The sequence below is a fragment of the Acromyrmex echinatior genome, chromosome 8 (genome assembly GCF_024713525.1).
Source record: "Acromyrmex echinatior isolate Ae372 chromosome 8, ASM2471352v2, whole genome shotgun sequence".
Taxonomy (NCBI): domain Eukaryota; kingdom Metazoa; phylum Arthropoda; class Insecta; order Hymenoptera; family Formicidae; genus Acromyrmex; species Acromyrmex echinatior.
This window is the reverse complement of record NC_141859.1, coordinates 122,071-136,948: the sequence shown is the minus strand read 5'-3', so window position 1 is coordinate 136,948 and position 14,878 is coordinate 122,071. Positions and strand designations below refer to the sequence as shown.

The 14,878-nt window shown below is 30.1% G+C and overlaps 2 protein-coding genes and 1 long non-coding RNA gene across 6 annotated transcripts in view; 1 reads left to right on the top strand and 2 right to left on the bottom strand.

Annotated features, from left to right (window-relative positions):
• Positions 1-40: 40 nt before the first annotated feature.
• Positions 41-6,431, bottom strand: Rsph4a (Radial spoke head protein 4a). The gene is made up of 11 exons (XM_087408593.1): positions 5,780-6,431; positions 5,219-5,408; positions 4,884-5,083; positions 4,673-4,760; positions 3,896-4,291; positions 3,639-3,761; positions 2,748-2,909; positions 1,349-1,510; positions 994-1,235; positions 452-627; positions 41-162 (listed from the first exon to the last, which is right to left on the bottom strand). Exons 1-11 carry the CDS (start codon positions 5,896-5,898, stop codon positions 41-43), a joined length of 1,980 nt encoding a protein of 659 aa, XP_087264719.1. The 5' UTR covers positions 5,899-6,431.
• A 2,669-nt stretch (positions 6,432-9,100) lies between these two features.
• Positions 9,101-11,304, bottom strand: LOC147908651 (uncharacterized). Its single transcript, XR_015545825.1, has 2 exons — positions 11,102-11,304; positions 9,101-9,232 (listed from the first exon to the last, which is right to left on the bottom strand). It is a non-coding gene; the product is annotated as an uncharacterized LOC147908651 (long non-coding RNA).
• Positions 9,144-14,878, top strand: part of Ppn (proteoglycan-like sulfated glycoprotein papilin) — an 84,400-nt gene continuing 78,665 nt past the window's right edge. For 2 of the 4 annotated variants that reach the window (XM_087408379.1, XM_087408381.1), the window contains exon 1: positions 11,301-11,338. In XM_087408379.1, coding sequence (XP_087264505.1) covers positions 11,316-11,338 — 23 coding nt within the window. In that variant the 5' untranslated portion in view covers positions 11,301-11,315. Of the gene's footprint in view, positions 9,282-11,171; positions 11,339-14,878 lie in introns of those variants that run through there. The other 2 variants (XM_087408380.1, XM_011064033.2) reach the window with 2 other exon arrangements.

The following is a 14,878-nucleotide window of genomic DNA, read 5'->3' as shown; positions in this document are numbered from 1 at the left end:
AGAAAATTATTTGTCATCTTCCTTATCATTATTTTTCTTTTTATTCTTCCTCTTCTACTTCTTTTTCTTCCTTCTCTTCTTCTTCTTCTTCTTCTCCTTCTTTTTCTTCTTCCTCTTCTTCTTCTTCTTCTTCCTCTTCTTCTTCCTCATCCATCTCTTCAGCTAATATTTTGTTTTTTACAGGAAAATATTATTTTTGCAAAAATAAAAAAATTAATGCGTATACATTTATCATATTATATATATATATATATATATATATATATATATATATATATAGAGAGAGAGAGAGAGAGAGAGAGAGAGAGAGAGAGAGAGAGCTCAATTTTTAAAATAAGAAATTTTAAAAATAAGAAATCAAATATACGTGTATATATATATATATCGTATATTTGATTTCTTATTTTTAAATTATTTTAAAAATTAAGCTATATATTTTTTTATCAATTACCTGTTGGTGGCAAATGCATTAATCGAAATACTTCTTCTTCTTTCACAGTAGGATCACAAATTTCTATAATTTCTGGTCCAATTTTGTACTGATCTTGAACAGGTGGCATATGAGAAGGATTATAATTATACGCATTGTATTTGTGGCCCCAGCCGATATACATAGTAGCAAAACGTCTGTGAAATGACATCACTTTTAAAATCATTTTAGTGTAATTTCACACATAATTTCTTATGTAATGTAACTGATAGTTCAACATAATTTTTTATGTTATCATAAGCCGCAAACATATTCGTGATAAAGTGAAATGGTTATTTAATAATGGACGATAAGTTATGTATGTGAAATATGAAATAAATTTAAAATCGTTTTGTTAAATTAAATTAAATTTGACGATGTTATGACAAAATATTCTACTTTTTGACTGCAAAAATTTATATAACATTACTTTATAAATGTATTAATAGTTGATTTTTGAAATAATCTATATATATTAATAATTTAAATATTAATACCGAAAAAAATAAGTGTATAACATTTACTTTCCTACCGCGAATGCGAATGCTCCAGGCCAGATATTCGACCTAATTAAAGCTGTAACATCTGGTTGTATATATGACGACTGTCTAACAGTCCATGGTATCACGGAGTCAATAACAGCATCTTCAGATAAAGGAGTTAAGAGGGGTGGTCCGATCTCTTCCACCATCATCTTTACTTCATCTGTTTCTTTTTCTTCTTCTTCTTTTTCTTCTTCTTCTTTTTCTTCTTCTTCAAATACTTTCTATATAATTATAGCTTCTTATTAAACAACTTGATGAAGTACTTCCGCAAGTAATTCCGCAACAAAAGATAATTTTACAGTGAGAACTAAAATATTTAATCTAATCAACTAACGTTGACAATATTTTCCTCCTGGGGATTCCACCAGACAATACGTCCTTGCTTAAGAATATATGGACTATGATGACACCAATTTGACATGGAGGGATCTACAAGATCCTTGATCGGCAGTGGATCATAATTCATGTTTTCTAATAACTCGTTTTCTGTGTATGTAGATTAGATATGTAAATGCAGAGAATGGAAGAATTACTATTCAGTTACTTTTTTTTGTTACTTTTTATAATAATAATTTGATAATGATGTCATAATTTTTTATGACTATAATGACAACTAACTAATCGTTGAGATTGCGTCAAAGTTGAGAAAGTCACTTTGAAAAGTAACTTGCATCACATTATGCATTTACTTACTGAAAAAAGTAATTTGTAATGAATAAGTTATCTCGTTAAAATTAAGTAAAGACTAAAAGTAACGAGTTACAAATGTCGAGTTAATTTAAATAACTAGTGACTTATCTTACAAGTAACGATCGAGTGACTTTCAACTCTGATGTTACTGTTAAAGTCATTAAAACGATTCGTCATTACCAAATCTTTATAATATAGAGTAACGGTAAGAAAAGTATAATGGCGTTACACAGTAAAAAAAATTGTGTATTTGTGTTAGAAATGGTCCACTTATGTTTTATATTAACAGTTTGTGTTGAATTTTTTAATATTATTAGGTGTTGGAATTAATTCGTAGCGTTTTACAAGTGATGGGAAGTACTTTCATTAATGTATTTTTTAATGCTCATGTGAAATAAATAACATTCTTTCATTAAAAACGCTACGAATTAATTCCAACACCTAATATATATTCGGGTGTTAATTTAACATAATGTGATTATGTTATTTAAAGATTTTGTATGAAATTAATATTTAACGTTTCTTAGTGTCAAAATGACACAATTTATAAGTAAGTGAACAAGTAATATAAAATGTGTTTTACAATGTAAATTCTAAGACAAATGAATAAAATACGTGTTAATTTAACATATTATAAATATTAATTTTTTGAAAAAAAATACTTCCACGATTTGTTTACAAACTGTGGGAATATTACTTTTATTGTATTTATTCTCTTACATAATATTTGTGTAACCTTCGAACATATTTATTTTGTGTTAAATTAATTCAAAAATTTAAATTTAAAAATTAAAATTAACCGTTTACGACATATTGTTAAATATGATTTATAAATATGGTTTATGTTAAATTTGATACATTTTCTTCAACAGTGACAAGTAGCTATAGTCATTTTCATTCCCTGCGTAAATGATACCGCTTTTAAATAATATATAGGGTTATGTATAACTAATAATTTTATTGTAACTTGCGTACCTTTCTATCGTTTACTAAAAAAGATAATCTATAATAAGAATTAGAAGTTTGTTATATATTATATTACTTTTTTTTCTTTCTTCTTCTGCTTCTTCATCCTCGTCTTCATCCTTTTCTCCATTGAATATGAAAAAGCCAATTGGCGAAACATGAGTGGTAGCAGTAATCCTGGCAATTTGTGCACGAAGATAATTTTTTTCGGTACCAGGAAACGGTGGAAAACTGTGAATCTGTCTTGGAAGAAGAAAACAATGTGATAAATTCAAGGAATAAGTCGATTGACTGCAGGGAACGATTAAAATGATTTTATTATAGTTCAAAATTTGTTTGTTGTTTGATTTTAATAACTGCTTTCCTTTACTTTAATTTGATTGTCAAAAAACTATTATTTCACATAATTATTGTATATATCATACATTGTAGAAATATTTGAATTTATAATATTCTTACAATAAAAATATGTGCAGTAAATTTACAAATCACGTAACGTTTTCCTGTGATTTCACAATATTTGTAAATTTGCAATAAAAATTTGTTGCGAATTTATAAAACTGCGCGCCGCGCATGCGCAGAGATTTGCATATATTTTACCGCAAAGTGTTATTGTGTTTTTTATAGCACATTTTTGTTGGATAAAAACTTGTAACATTTTTGAAAGTTTACAAGAAATTCAACAGAAAGAGAAAGTCAACGGAAATTTTAAAAGAAAGTCAACAGAAATTTCTTATAGTACAGATAATATAAAAATTTACACTCTAGTGTATTCTTTCGCCCGTTCCTATTCATTTATTATTATTATGTATTGTATACTGAAACTTTGCTATCGTCATGCATATCACTAGATATTATGAACAACATAAAGTATGTGGATTAACGTTAAAGATGCGTTATATGGATGTATTCATATTTACAAACGTCGCTCTAACCTGAAGTCTCCTTCATTAAAAGGCATCACGTACCGGTGTTTCCAAGTTTCCCGTACAGTATCGAACAATCTGTCGTGCAATTACTATCTGCTGCGGTGTAACCGTTGGAAGTTCGATCCACTCGTCCACTCCAGGCGTGTTGCATACAAAATACACCTAAATACGGTTTAGCTTACCACGAGGTAGCGAGAAATTATACATAAATGAAATGTGCGACGTGACGCTGGCCAAGTAGATATTAATTTAAGTATCTTTGACATTCCGTTAATTAAGAGTTTGTAAATGCACACTTTTCTATTGAGGCCGCTTCCGATTCTCTCGATCGGTATTTCCGGCAATGGTGTCCACGGATTAACAGGTAACGGTGGAAAAATAAGCTCCAAGGACTTTTCTTCTTTATCCTTATGTAAATCTGTTTCGTCAATTTCCTCCATGGCTTCTTTTTGAATTATCGCGGTTTCTTCTTCTGTGAGTTTTGTTGCTTCGACTTCCTCCGTTTCTTCCTCTGTGAGTTTTGTTGCTTCGACTTCCCCTGTTTCTTCCTCTGTGAGTTTTATTGCTTCGACTTCCCCTGTTTCTTCCTCTGTGAGTTTTGTTGCTTCGACTTCCCCTGTTTCTTCCTCTGTGAGTTTTGTTGCTTCGACTTCCTCCTCTTCTCCTTTAGATTGTATTTCATGTTTTTCTTGCTATTTGTAAAGTAAATATTATTAGAAAATTTCAAGATCGTATAATAATTATACAATTCGTATAATAATTATATTTGTTCAAGAAAAACTCATATAGCAGGATTTTATTATAAGTACTTTTTTTAATTTATGTTTTTAATCTTATATGGTAGTGTATATGATATATATATATATATGATAAAGAGTATACGATGAGAATTAATGAATAGATGTATAGTATGTAGCGTAATCAATTTTTTCAACCTCATTCATAATGTCAAATATTTTATGTAATACCATGTTTACTTAGAGAACAGATTGAATCGCTATACATTGTCTTTTGCGCTGTGCAATACAAAAATTATGTAAGAATTTAATTGTATTTTAATACTAGTATTTTACCTCTAACCTTCGGGCAAGTTCATCTGGTTGAAGTTCAGCTTCCAATATATAATAGTTTTTAGGTTTTCCAAGTATTTTACCCCAAAATCTAAGATACCAATTAATAAGAAAAAGATACATTTATTAAATAAACATACAAGAGTATATAACATAGTTTTGGAATATATATATATATATAAAATACACTGCAAGTTATATAAATCTCGAATACCTAATATTTTCAAACGGCATTGTCGAGGCAAATTTCCAAATCGATAAATTAAGCGACACTATTTCATGTCGGGGCAATCCTATATCCGTCTGCTCAAAGTAAAATAAAAGATCCAACAGGTTGGGAAGTTTCTTTTTCTTATCGTTTTGCTCGTTCTCCTCTATTCTCTCCTGTTCGTCTTTGTTAATCTGCTTTACATCCTACCGCGATTGCGAGAAGATTGAAAGATAAGGTAAAACAAAAATTATAGTTTGCCTCGAATGTACGTTATTTATCTGAAGAAAATTTGGAGTATTTCGTGATTTCGTTATCTGTTTGTTAATGTCGAATCATACCTGAAAAAGTTTAAAGAGCTTTTTGGCATCGTCGTATTGCACGGGTGGTATATATAAATCTCGAAGATAATCCTTCTTAATTTTAAATCTCTCCTCTTTCAATTTTCTACTGTATTCTTCAAAAATATCAACAATGTTTGGTGGCCGTTCAGCCAATATTTTTGCCAAAAGCTCGATTAAATGGTCATATCTAATAAAAATAATTGTCACAAGTAAATTAATAATAATTTATTTACTTGTGGCTCAGTATTCATTCTCCTATAATAGTTCCTTTATTTTTATTTAATTTTATTTAAGTTTTATTTAATATTTCAACTTTTATAACATTAAAAAAATATATATTATTACAAAATGTTAAGATTCATATTTCAAAATTAATGCAATACAATTGTTTTTATCACACTCAAGCTAAACTTTTTCACATCATTAAATTTTTTCCCGTAAAAAACATAATTATACAATAAATATGTGAAAAATATTAAAAATAAAAGTACGTCTCAAAGAGAATACAATTGTATATAGTTTTAGTTTTTATCGGAGAAAATTGAGTGATGCGCTTACAAACTGTCACCCGATTCCGTGCTGTGTTTCTGAAGAAATAGCTTCGCACGTTGGATATCGTGCTTCACGCTGGGAATGTCGCTGGGAAGTGCTTCTTCTACGTTATAAGAATATGCCATTTTTATTGTTTTTCACGCCTCACCGTATGCAGTTCGTAAAATTGTATGCGATGTCACATCACCGGATACTCAGTAATATTATCGCAGTAACGTAACCACTACGCAAGTTCTGTCATCGTTTGGTAACTTATATCAGCGCCAACTGATTTTTTTTAATCGACGCTGTTCATCCGTTTTTCCGTTCGTATCATCCTGTGCCGCGAAATCATTGCGATTGCTGTTACAAAAATATAAAATCTTATCTAATGACCTAATTATTTCAACACATCACACTGCTAAAAATGCTTAATCAGCTTTGTCAAAAGTAGATAGAACGATAGTTGAGATAAACGTCTCCTACGCATTCCTATCGTATAAGAACCCATTTCCGAGTGAAGATGCTGTAAGCTATACAAAACAATTGAAAAAATATTTGAAAATTGAAAATAGTTTAATTTAATATTAATAAAAGAAAGCTCCATTTTTATTCAGTATATTATTGAATTTACTATACATACGTAAATATAATATTAATAATGAAAAAAAATCTGTATACAATTCTTTGAATTTAAAATATTTTTATATATTTGAATCAGTTATACTTTGGTTATACTTTCTCTTCTTTTTCTGCATTCTGCATCTGCATTATACTATATGATACAACATTATATGACAAAATTATTCCATAGATAATTTTCTGAATAAGTAAATTAAAAGGAAAATGTGAATGAATAATATGACTCAATAAAGATGAATCGCACGCGCACAGTTTCTATCAGCTTGCATCCTGGAGCATACTTATCGTCTATCGGGTGTCCTAAATATGATGGACACTTCTCGAGGTCACTGGCTGTTTCCTTTGACGCCCACCTTTCTTTTACCACATAGAACACGTGTCTCGTCTTCAAAAACCGCTGCAACTGTAAATGTTAAGATTTCTTGAAATTAAAAAATTCCGAAAGTTTATGATGCTAAAAGTAGCTTTAAAAATAATGATAAAAGTTTTTATCTTAGCTTACAAATTTACCTATATAATTATTGAATTATGAGATGAAACACATCTTACATTTTATTTTATTAATTATATTTTTTACTATTGGCATATACACGTTTACATAGGAAATAGATTTATAATTTTTTAACGTTACAGATACACTGACAAAAAGTATTTGTTCTGTACCAAGTCTAAAAATAAATGTCTTTATAAAATATCGTTCTTGAAAATTATTCTTTGTTCTAAGTATCTAACTATATATACATATACATACGACACTAATGTCTAAAGAACTATTGTAGAAATGAAATTGAAGAGTGGTTTTGGAGAATAAATATTAAGGACATAATGGAGTTATGACAATAAGTTTTTGTTTTAATAATTATAAAATTATATTAATAAATCTGTTATTAAAATTATAACTTAACGTCACAAATTAATAACTTTTTATTTATAAATTCTCTCATATATGAAATTTTCTATCAATATTACAGCCCGAATATACAGTCATGATCACGTATAATGCGTGCGGCTTTAATTACAATTCGTTGCTACATCGTCAACAAGTTGAAATTATGGCTGCGTCGTACCCGGAAGGTACGGTTGAACACGTGGCAAGTTTCAAACATTGGATTGGATATAGTTCAGAATTTCATAATTTCAAGAGTTATAACAGGTGGTATTGGACGAACGTATCACACATCATCCCACGGATGTAATGTTCAACATGCTTTTCGGCGGACCAGCTGCGTCACTCGGCATTCCGCTCGGCACTTCGCCGCTGCATAATGCCACGTAATTAACAAAATGGTATGCCGATTAATAAAACGTGAACGCATGATTACCCAGGTTGGCATGTATCGGACGGACGGACGGACAGACGGACGGATTCGGAGCAGAACGGATTACCCGAATCGCCGAAATTCAATAGCCACTGCAGTTTGACGCGCATTGTTCGCTCGACGGCCAGATGCGTTAATTAACAAAAGGCCGTTAATGTATGAGCGTCTATCGCAGATGCGATTTTCAACCGATAACTATGATAAACGAGTTCGAATAATTCGACTCTCATTCGTGCATGGGATAGCGTAATAGTCCGATAGACGACAATCGTGATATTTTCCTCAGCCATTTCATTTTTCGATATTATATGGTTAACGTATATAGTTACCATTACAATATGTCAAGTGTCAATATAATGCGTGTTCTTAAAGTAAAAATTAAAACTAAATATTTTAATTAGACACAAATATAATATTAATGTTAATAAAATGTTATTTCTTACTTTAGTATGAAAATTATTTTATCAAGATGACATATTAAGACGTTATTATTATCATTAAACTAATTTTAAGTAAAATGTATTTACTGCAAATATATACCGCAGCTATTATTTGATATAATTTACAATTTAATACTTCTTAATAATTAATTCTTCAAAAATTAATTATTTCTAAAATTTTATTTACTTATAAATTAAAAATTATTGCAGTTTTAAGAAACACTTTCAAGAACAATACGTTTAATTGAAAAGATTAATTAAAAAATTCTTAAAAGAGAAGAATTAGATAATCTGTAAAATTTTATATAAAATCGCGTTTGTATAAAAGTTTGTATAGAAGTTTTGATGGTTGTCTAAAGTTTCTTCTTTTTATATAAGAATTTCAATATTTTTTATGAATTCTGATATATGTGTTAAAAAAAAAAGAGAGTAAGCGAAAATATAATTTCCGAGATTTTCTCCCGGGATTTTCCTCAAAGTTTCTTTACATACTTCACCTTGGCAATGCTTTTAAAGAAGAGCGAAGAACGATAAATTTGTTAATCAAGCGGCATTGGTAGCTTTTCGAATATAGACGAGTGCCAGAGTTAGTGCTCGTAATTTGCGGGGGCGTTGGAGTATGAATGAGTCCCCACCATTCTCTCTCTCTCTCTCTCTCTCTCTCTCTCTCTCCATCCTCCCTCCCTCCCTCCTCCTTCCCCCTTCCCCCTTCTCTCTCTCTCAACCATTCCATTCTCGACCACCCCGTCGCGTCGTCTTTTACCAGTCCTACTCATCCCCTCTATATTTTCATTTTTTTTCTTCTTTTCTCTTTCTCTTCTCCTCCCTTTTCTCTTTCCTTCATATCATCATTCTTCGTTAGTCTCTCTTCTTCACACCCACACCAACCGAAAGCAGCTCATATCAGGGGTCGGTTCTCTCTCCAAGTTCCGCGCTTCTTTCGGTTAGTTTTCTCCCGTGAGTTGTACGCGCGCATTCTTTCGTGAGGACCGGCTTCCGTGTCGTACGGTCTTTAGGTCTCGCTCTACAGTCACAAGAAACAGAACTAGCGTTGTGTTGAAATAAGAACTCTTGGCATCCTGTGGATAGAACGGAAAAGCTGTTCATCATGTGCTATCGTCTTTCAAGGTAAGTTATATATAATGAATAACATTTTTTTATTTCTAGTAAATCGATAAGATAAATGTGGTACTTAAATTATTTTAATTAGACAATCAATTTTTTATATTGCTCCTGTCCAGTTGAAATAAAGTATATTTTTACTATTATTGTATAACATATGTATAGGTAGTCATATATTTTATAACATATTATCTAATAAAAATTGTTTGATAAATAGTGCACTTTAATATATTGGAACTCACATGGATAAAGTACCTGAAAGATGATTCTCATTAAATAATATGCAATTCAAAGTCGTTTTATTCAAAATAGCCAGTATATTCTGTTCTCAGTCAGTTACTTTTGCAATTGTTGTAATAATTTAATGTGAAATGTGCAAGTTTACGTGTATATATATATATATATATGTATATATACTTGATCTTATACTGTAAATTTCACTACTGCCGTCTTAAAATTGTTCGAAACTCCGGTAATATCATCCTATAAAGTGCAGTCTAATTTATTTGGTGGTAATTACACGGCACTATACATGGAAAAAAAGCAAATGTATTTAACACAGCAATAAAAAATAATTTGTTTCAACAATTATGTTATATACAGATATAAAACATTGACATAAATTTTGTTTCGTATCAATCTGACTTTATTAATGTGATATTCATGTGTATTTGTTATACGAGAAGTAACGCCACTTACTATTTGAGTTATAAAACGCGTTTTACTTTATTCATTTGTCGTTTCTATATGTCATTGCGCATCGGTCCATCGCTCACAAATCACTTATTCCTTCAACTCATTCTTCATTAAGACGTCCATCGTTTAAATAAATAAATGAATGAATAAATGAATTTTAAAAAAATCACAAAATTTCAATCTTTCCTTATAAATGTGCGTTACTAAACGGTTTATATTAGAATCTAAAAAGTCGTTTGGCTATGTTACGTTAGCGTTCATTATGCTCGTGCATAAAATAACGTGTAAAAGATACATTTTACGCATCTCATAAAAAATAATTTTCTTTTCAAGTTATGTAAAATATCAGAATAAACAACTTTTGAAGAAGAAGTAATATAGATACATTTTATTTTATTCTTTATTTGTATTATGTCAGCAGTACAAAAATAAAAAATTAAAAGTAACGTTTCAATTAAATTTAGTTTAATAAAAATTACAATAATTGATACTCTATTTTTTATTATTCTCTATTATACTCTATTATTTATTATACTCTATTTTTTATTATTTTTTATTATTTTTATTATTTTTTATTATTTATTATTTTTCATAGAGCAAAAAGATTAATTATGCAATTAATTTGATATTTAAATATATATTAATTTCAGCGCGTTATTATGTTTGTTTTATCTAATTTTAATCTCAGAAATGATACATGCGTATATTCGAATAAAACGACTTATTTGCTCTTATCAAATCCTATTATTAAAAAATAAAAAGATAGAGATTACCATTGTCTTTTTCATTCATGTGAAATCAATGTCGTATAATTCATTCATACGCATATTTATATATTAAAGTCACATTATCGTTCGTATACTTTATGTAAATCTTTTTTCTTTGTGATAATAAAAATTGCTATGGTAACTATAAGCATTAAAACATTTATATTACATAATCGTGATTATTATAAATTCTAAATCTGCGATAGGTTTATAGAGGTTTTTTAAAAATAACAGTAACCATATATTTTAATTTAATTTGAAGGGCAGAGATTTTAATATGTCATGGATTCATCAGTCAAAAATTTAACGAGATACGAAACCGCGCGTGGTGAGATAAGGGGACAAAAGCAAAATTTGCCGTACCTCAGTATCGGAAGGCCGTAGGCCTGTGGTCCATGACCGGCCGACGCAGCCTCCTCCCGGTTCCACAGAGAATCGGAGTCACGTTCAGTCAGTGGCCGACTCCCGTTCGTGGAGGTGGTGCGCGTTATCGCTCCTTCGGCTCCTTTCTCAACAGTGCGCGAAAAGGAATTTTCTGATTTCTGCACATACGTCTCAAGGCTCATTCTCAGCAGGCATGACGAACGTCAGGAGTACGTGGTTAGTTATTAAAAAATTCTGTTTTCGTCTCTGTTAGTTTTCATTTCATTCATCAAATTCATTATACTCCGTTTTTTCACATCTGCAATTTTTGAACGCATTCTTCAATCACCGTGTAGGTATAAAGAACACTAAATGTTCGTCTTGGTTTTCTTTTTCTTCAATTCAAGTCTCTCAATTCTCAATTCTCTCTCTCTCTCTCTCTCTCTCTCTCTCTCTCTCTCTCTCTTTCTTATTCTCTCTGTCTCCCTATCTTTCTTTCTCTTAGGCTGGGAATCGATTTTCGTTTAGCCTGTTTTTATGAAGCGCACGGAAGTACCCAATTACGAAACCATTTAAAGGGAGTTTTAATTAAAGAGTGAGGTGGTTCTTGCTTGCTTTCTATCACGCCGTTCCTGTTAAAGCTATAACACGTAATTAATAATTATGTTGTATAGAGAATGTTTATTTGAAATAATGAAGAATTATGTTAATATAATTCACAGCCCTTTTAACTTCTTTTCTAATTTACCTCACTCTTTGAGGCAAATCGAGATCACTTAAAGATATAGCAATATTATCAAGAACTGATATTGATATGTAACTGGTATATACATACATATACACGAATACGTATATCCGCGTTTGCACCCTCATTCGCAAAATGATTCATGAAATTCTCGTCACAATTTGAATGCGTACTTTCTCACATGGTTTGATCATTAGCCGTGTGAAAATTCCGTTTCAGAAAAGTTTTCATCTCTGCTCGCCAGCAAACGTTTATTCCAACAAGCACAATTTGCACATGTTGAGAAACAGGAGATGGTCTCGTGAGTCCTGAGAGAGACACGAAGGGCAGATTGACGACATATGTGTCTCCTCATGACTGACATTTATCAAAGATTCGAACACTTTTAGTTAGCTTATTATTTATTATATATTGCTTATTTTATTTGTTTTCTAACAGATTAGAATAATTATTTTTAATGATAATTTTAATGATATTTTATAATAACTGCCCGCATAATATTGTGATCTAATAGTATAGCAATCATAACTTTTACTGTTACCATAATATCTACTACGATTATATAATATATCTATTTTCTCTTTCTTTTATTTTACTTCTTTGCATATGTATAATATAAACATTTATTGTATTGCCTGAGAAGTGCATTTATTATTTATTTTTCGTTTTATTTATTTTCTCTATCTATTTCGTGTTAAGCTATCAGACAATGCTTTCCTGTTATAATATTTAATAGTGACTTAAACATCACGGAAACTCTAATTAAATTATGTTACAACATGAATTATTACATGTAATAATATTTACGTGAGTCATGGAAATGTATACATATAGTGTCTTTGCTTTCAATTTACGATTATAACAGCACTTCACTTGCAGTAGTTAAAAAGGATTACTAGCAAGTAACAAGCTTTTATATATATATATATATATATATATATATATATATATATATATATAGATGCCATCTTTCTAGCATCTCAACTAGCTCGATAGGACAATGGGTTATGTTAATTCCTTTGGTTCTATGTATACATTCTTCCGAGTCTGTACATGGAATACGCGTGTAACTTATCAAAATTTAAAATTTAACCAGCGCAAATGATTTTTACACTTGCAAACGGTGCGAGATTTAGCATTGCACTTGTTTTCGAATAAAATTACATTTTGTATTTTATGAAAATATAAGGAATCAGTTTTGTGCTTCGCTTATTTATTGCTTTATTTATTTCATTTATTTACGTACATTTACATAAACAAATGGCAAAGAAATGTTTTTCGTTTCATCTATTTATTAATTTATTTTGTTGGCTGCTTTATCATTTATTTGCTTTTTCAATTTTTTCAAACTTTTCCATGCAAGTTATAGGTTCTAATGAAATGTCTTCTTCGAATCATATATTAGCTGCACTTAATTTGTTTATTACTTTGTTTATTGCATGTTAAAAGGCGTATCCTCTTAACAAGTATCTTCATGCCGATGTAGTAATATTACAAAGTTCGTTATTTGCACGATTCCAATACGTATAAAAAAATAAAATAATTTATCAACATTCTGATATCTTTCTTGAATTTCAAACTCGAGAAATTTACTTCCATTATTGCGAAACAAAAGGTTATAGGCTTATGCCGAATAAATAATTTGCGATGTTGGCCAAATAAATACGCGTGTTCTCTAATCTCGCACTGTATATTCGCCTATAGAAATTTCCAACGCGAAAAGCACTCTATCAGGTATACCCGGCCACATATGTTGCAGACAATCCTGCATTTCCTGGCTTATTTTAGTTTCTCTGCGAAAGGGGAGAGGGAGAGAAAGCTGTTATTTCTGTTCCATAAGTTAATACTCCAGAGCAGCCCTCGCGTTTGGTTAAATACCAGGCACTGTTCCACTATTTCAAAATACTTAAAAGTATTATGGTTTTGTTTATTGCTAGACGTTTCTGTTTCTATAAATGAGATTATCGCACGCGAGAGGGTTGCGCTGTAAAAAATAATTTCAACTATAACTCGTGCATTTCTCGATTACAGAAGATATATCATGACGTACGCTCTCACATTATTCAAATTAAATTTGAATCAATTACAATCCTGCGAGTTATTTAATTGATTAAGATAGGAGTTTGTTAATTTTGCTCATTTTGTGCTAAAAAGATAATTAATGAAACAACTATATTTTCAATTAGTATAAAACTTTACACTCATTAAAAATAATTTTGCGCCAGCGTTCATAAATAGTACGAATGTATTGCACAGAGAGAAAGGATTTTGTTAATTTAACGAGTCACCAGTACCTTTAATCGGTGATCGGTAAATACGGTAAATGACAATAAATTTTGTTGTGATAGTTGCTGCTAGTCTGCTATTCCAACCAATTATTAATAATCGAAGCAAAATGTATAGAATCTAACTCATCTTTTGGATAGATTTTAAGCTCGTTTACATAGAATTCGTAGATGATCGTGGAGTCTTAAGTTGTAGAAAACCGACCAAGCACAGTCTAATATAGGGAGAATACTTGACTAGAATTGATCAATTTCTTACGATTTGAGACCTGCGTCTACAACTTTTATATATATATATATATATATATATATATATATGAATCTCTTATTTGTTAACGATACTATTGATTATTTGTTACATTGACGAATTAATTTGCAATCGTAACAAATAGATCATTTTTTAAACAAATATTACATTTGCTTTCCCTTAATTTCCTATAACAAAATCATTTCTCTCAGTGTGCATACCCAAATTTTTGTCCTTCTCGGATATTTATTTATTTATATGAAAAGAATAATTTTAAGTTTAATTAAGTTTAAGTTTAATTTACCGCTATTTTATCCGATTTGCTATGCAGTTTTTAATTAAAAAATTGATTTTGTTAAATTCCTGTACATATATTATATGCTTCTATAGGAATTATTCACGCTTTTACCTGATGACAGATAAGCCATTAAGTGATTTCAGCAACAAGATTACTTGCATAAATTCGTTTGACATTTTATTATTTACGAATTAATATAGGC

Excerpts from the sequence above, each read along its gene's own strand:
- Rsph4a (XM_087408593.1), bottom strand. The coding sequence starts at position 5,898 with ATGGCATATTCTTATAACGTAGAAGAAGCACTTCCCAGCGACATTCCC. Across the intron at positions 4,292-4,672 it reads AACTTGCCCGAAGGTTAGAG|CAAGAAAAACATGAAATACA; the intron begins GTAAAATACTAG and ends CTTTACAAATAG. Across the intron at positions 163-451 it reads AATGCATTTGCCACCAACAG|CTGAAGAGATGGATGAGGAA; the intron begins GTAATTGATAAA and ends ACAAAATATTAG.